Here is a 5,575-nt window from a genome sequence, read left to right as displayed (position 1 = left end):
ACTGCAGGCTCACAGCGCAATAAGAAGGCAACATGGACTCAACACGACTTAGGTGTTTATACGTCTCTTGGTATTGGTGGTATGCTTCAGTAGCCTTGTTCTACGTAGGGACCTTCTATACTACAACTACATGGGCAAACTTTATTGCCTGACGCCGCACAGTAGGACGGACCAAGCGAAGGGTGTGCTTTCTCTATATAGTTCTCTAGTTCTCTACTGCTAGTTATATTTACTGTCCCGTTGTTGTACTGCTAATTACATATACCACATAAACCGGTCTGTGGTACTGCTGGTTATACTTTCCTTTCAGTTGAAGTTGTACCACAGAAATTTGAAGTTCTGATTTAAATAATGAAATTATCTTTCTTTTACACTCTCTCTCCATCTCTGTCTCTCTGTCTCTATTATTCGTGTTTCTATCTTTTACTCATACATATAATTTTAAAACATTAAAAAATATTTTATTCATAAATGACAACTTTTAACAACATTACTCAGACCCGGATAATTGTAGACACTCTTCAGAATAATCTGTGTTTCATTCAATCAAGCAGCATGGTGTTAACGAACTTGGATCATCTAATCTATATGTGTGGCAGGTGTTCCGTGTTCTCCATACCAAAGCACTGATTTGTACACGTCAATACAAAGTGTTCGGGTTCCAGACAGGTCACTCAATTTTCTGTTCAGTCTGCTTCATATACTCATCATAGTCTACTTCTACGAGTCCCATGGCGTCTTTTTCTTCTTGCGTCCACTCCTTTGGGTCCTTCCAATAAAACTCGGTACCTTCAGGGCAGAACTTGGGATCTTCCTGTTGTTGTTCCATCGTAAGGAAAGGGTTAAAGTCGCCAACTTTGTAGCAGGAATCGCCCGTCAACCAGTACAGCATAGGGTGTTCCCCCTCCTCTTCGAATTCCTGCTCGCCCCCTGGCGGATCTTTGTGGCAGTGCTCACCGGAACAGTCAGCGCTCGGTGTATCAAGGGAGGTAACTCTCGTTATGAGGGCTGAAAAGTAATAACAGGAATGCTGAATATTAAAGTGCGTGAGAATGAGGAATGACTTGGTGTATATGTGCATCATGGGTTGAGGGTTATCACATATGTAGCTGGGGTTGGGGGTTATCACATATGTATCGGGTTGACGTAATCACATATGTATCAGGGGTTGAGGGTTATCACATGTGCATCATGGGTTGGGGGTTATCACATATGCATCAGGGGTTGAGGGTTATCACATATGCATCATGGGTGGGGGGGGGGGGGGGGTGGGTGGGGGTTATCACATAGTCATCGTAGATTCAGGTTATCACATATGTATCAGATCAGGGTTGAGGGTATCACATATGCATCAAGAGTTGAGGTTATCACATATGCATCAGGGGTTGAGCTTATCACATATGTATCATGGGTTGAGGGTTATCATATATGAATCGTGAGTTGAGGTTATCACATATGTATCAGGGTTAAGGTTATCACATATGTATTGGGTCGAGGTCATCGCATATATATCAGGGCTTGAGGGTTATCATAAATGTATCAGGGGTTGAGGTTTATCATAAATGTATCAGCGGTTGAGGTTTTCACATATGTATCGGGTTGAGGTTATCACATATGTGACACGGACTGAGGTTATCACATAAGTATCAGTGCTTGAGGGTTATCACATATGTATCATCACATATGTATCAGGGGTTGAGGTTATCACATATGCATCGGTGGTTGAGGGTTATCACATATGTATCATCACATATGTATCAGGGGTTGAGGTTATCACATATGTATCGGGGCTTGAGGGTTATCACATATATATCAGGGCTTGAGGGTTATCATAAATGTATCAGGGGTTGAGGTTATCACATGTGTCATGGATTGAGGGTTATCACATTTGTATCAGTGCTTGAGGGTTATCACATATGTATCATCACATATGTAGCATGGGTTGAGGTTATCACATATGCATCGGGTTGAGGTTATCACATGTGTCATGGATTGAGGGTTATCACATTTGTATCAGTGCTTGAGGGTTATCACATATGTATCATCACATATGTATCATGGGTTGAGGTTATCACATATGCATCGGAGGTTGAGGGTTATCACATGTATCAGGGGTTGAGGTTATCACATATGTTTCAGGGGCTGAGGTTATCACATATATATGGTGGGTTGAGGTTATCACATATGTATATGTGGTTGAGGTTATCCCATATGTATCAGTGGTTGAGGTTATCCCATATGTATGGTGTTTTGAGGTTATCGCATGTGTATCAGGGGTTGAGGTTATCACACATGTATCAGGGGTTGAGGTTATCTCATATGTATCAGGGGTTGAGGTTATCACACATGTATCAGGGGTTGAGGTTATCACATATGAATCAGTGCTTGAGGGTTACCACATGGGCATCATTAATTGTGTGTAATCACATAATTATGCCTTATGGATTGGGTGTCATCACATGCATCATGAGTTAAGGGTTATCATATCTGCATACCCGTGAAGATCCGGGGTAGAATAGGTCTTCACCAATCCATGCTTGCCGTAAAATGGCGACTGTGCTTGTCGAATATTGACCAGACAATCCAGTGATTGACATTATGAGCATCGATTCACGCAATTGGTATACGATGACATGCATCAACCAAGTCAGCGAGCCTGACCACCCGATCCCGTTAGTCGCCTCTTACGACAAGCATAGTCGCCATTTACGGCAAGCATGGGTTGCTGAAGACCCGGAATTTCAATGGGTCAGTTTACCATCAATGTATGCATTGCCGAATTTCATACATGCCAAAAACACTGCTTTCAAATATGTGCTATGATTATAAGCAATATGTGTTACGATACCAGGGAATCTAATTATACGCTGGAACATTTCTTACATAATCATAGATTCTGTTGTGGAGTTAATAGCTGAAGATAAGGCGTATGTTCTGTCAATCAAATAACGGTGTCAATAGTATCTCAGAATGAGTCACGACCAATTACGACCTCATGTATTTGATAATAAACCGAGGAACAAAAGAAACTATACCTCTCATTTGATTTTATCGTATGTTTGATGTTCTATTCAATATATCTTAAGTCAGCGATATCATATCCAAACAAAATATACGGGCGCTTAGTCAGCACTCACAGAATGCTTCTACAGGTTTACAATTTTACATTATCACTTGATTTAAACCTTTCAAAAATTAAACAACAAACATTCGCATGATACATAACTGCGGGTGGGTATCGTAGACATCGTATCTTTGAAAATCAAGACGGCACAAATTTACAATTTTTCAAACATGGTAGGGATCATATGGTTGCAAATTCATTTTTTACCCCAGTCTTCATATTTTTATACAAAATTACCCAACCACAGAATTACGTCTTACAACCAGTTGCAGGAATGATTTGTTTGTTTGTTTGTTGTTTAACGCCGCACTCATCAATATAACAGCTATATGACGGCGGTCTGTAAATAATCAAGTTTTGACCAGACAATCCAGTGATTGACATCATGAGCATCGATCCATGCAATCGGGATACGATGACTTCATCAACTTCCTGACCACCCGATCCCGTTAGACGCCTCTTACGACAAGCTTAGTCGCATTTTACGGCGTGGATGGGTTGCTGAAGACTGTTGCAGGAATGAGTGATGGATAGATAGACATAATCAAATTTAACACCAATTCTTTCAATTTTCAATATCATTAAAAAACAACTCGGTATACTTTCTTTTGCCCCAAAGATTATGACCAGCGATTGTTCTCTTCCATAACATAATCACCTCTTTTTAAACACAATACTCACCTATTCCGACAATAAGCAATGTGGACATCTTCGAGATCCGAGTGCTTGCCATGCTTAATCAAACAGTCGAAATTAATTTCGTTATGTGAAGTTTAACAGTTAAAATACTGTTGATTGCTGGGTAGGTCCACGTGTCGCGACAGTGATGAGACAAGTTTTGGGGTACACGTCAGCGTGGGATACCTCATGTGGCAAACCTCATGCGGTGGACCTCTTCATCTTGATGATTTATAACTTTAGCCGTGCGATTGTGTCGTCATCGAAAACAAGGTCGTAAAAAGTGACCCAGTGTTAAATGAGAAAGTCAAATTTCTGTTTTTATGGTATTTCGGTTTAAATGAAATTTGAGAAGGCGATACATTTAACAGAAACTGTTGAAGTTTGAAGACTGTCGTCATCTTGTAAAGAAGCAGACTCTTTGTACATCAGTATCAAAGTCGGATCAGTATTAAATCCTTCTCAATTGTCACGAGGGTGGTGAGTAGGTCGGTGGGGTGAGGTGAAATGGGGTTTAACGTCGCGTCAAAGATTATTGCACTTATATAGCGGCGTGCATGCACATGTATGTGTGTGTGTGTGTGTGTGTGTGTGTGTGTGTGTGTGTGTGTGTGTGTGTGTGTGTGTGTGTGTGTGTGTGTGTGCTTGTACTAGTCCGGACTGAAGCCGATTTATAATGCTAGCTCCCTGATATACCATGCCGGAGTTTAACATGAATACCCCACTCAGACACAGTATACTGACTCCGAGCCGTACAGTCCTTGTTTTAGCCCCTTAATGCCGAGCGCCAGACAGGGTAACAACAAATACCATATTTTAACGTCTTTTGGAATGGGGAGGCTGGGATCGAACCCCGAACCTTCCGCTCTCCGGGCGGACAATCTACCACTAGATCACGGAGGCGGTCTGGAGGTTTAGACAGTACATAGGGCGTTTGTAGATGTACCGACATCATGAAAAAATATCCCAGGGTTTATTATCGCACATTCAAGCACGATTCCATAAATAGCCCTGACATGGCTAGCCTACGTTGTTAGGTGTTACCAGAACTTACATACCTTTCTATTTTGTGTGTTTGTCTCATGATCCATACACTTCTATCTATATAATTATGTATTGTGTTGTGATTGTTTTTGTTTGTGTTTAAAAAGAACACTGTGTCCAGGGCTACTAAGTATGAACGATCTACAATCTAAATCGATAGTTACTTTTGTGATGGATTTGTACCATTTCACAAATTGCTGTGTTAATTCCTATACTTTGTTGCAAGTGAAAAAAGCGTTCTAACGCTCCAGGTTATTTTTTGCAGTACACGAACTGTCATCACGTCTGCCAAATGAATTTGTTGTAATAATTCTGTGAATTGGCTTTTATTGGTAGTTAAAAACTGTTTAGTGTTCTCATTGTTATGAGAAAAATGAGATCACATCATTCCGAAGATTATTATCGACATAAAATTGCAATTTTATGAAGTTCAATCAAAAGATAAATAGTATATGCGATGTTGTCATTACGAAATGCGACTCGGGTAGAATAGATCTTTGGCAATCCATGCTTCTACAGGTTTACAATTTTACATTATCACTTGATTTAAACCTTTCAAAAATTAAACAACAAACATTCGCATGATACATAACTGCGGGTGGGTATCGTAGACATCGTATCTTTGAAAATCAAGACGGCACAAATTTACAATTTTTCAAACATGGTAGGGATCATATGGTTGCAAATTCATTTTTTACCCCAGTCTTCATATTTTTATACAAAATTACC

At 40.2% G+C, this 5,575-nt stretch overlaps 1 protein-coding gene across 1 annotated transcript; it reads right to left on the bottom strand.

The window, feature by feature from the left end:
• Nucleotides 1-670: 670 nt before the first annotated feature.
• LOC139474835 (uncharacterized) lies at nucleotides 671-3,857 on the bottom strand. Its single transcript, XM_071257983.1, has 2 exons — nucleotides 3,806-3,857; nucleotides 671-1,008 (listed from the first exon to the last, which is right to left on the bottom strand). The coding sequence occupies exons 1-2, from the start codon at nucleotides 3,855-3,857 to the stop codon at nucleotides 671-673; spliced, it is 390 nt and encodes a 129-aa protein (XP_071114084.1).
• Between the last annotated feature and the right edge of the window lie 1,718 nt (nucleotides 3,858-5,575).

This window comes from Haliotis cracherodii, unplaced genomic scaffold (genome assembly GCF_022045235.1).
Source record: "Haliotis cracherodii isolate W230 unplaced genomic scaffold, xgHalCrac1.p SCAF_3, whole genome shotgun sequence".
In the NCBI taxonomy this organism is placed as follows: Eukaryota; Metazoa; Mollusca; class Gastropoda; order Lepetellida; family Haliotidae; genus Haliotis; species Haliotis cracherodii.
This window is presented reverse-complemented; position numbering and strand designations above follow the sequence as displayed.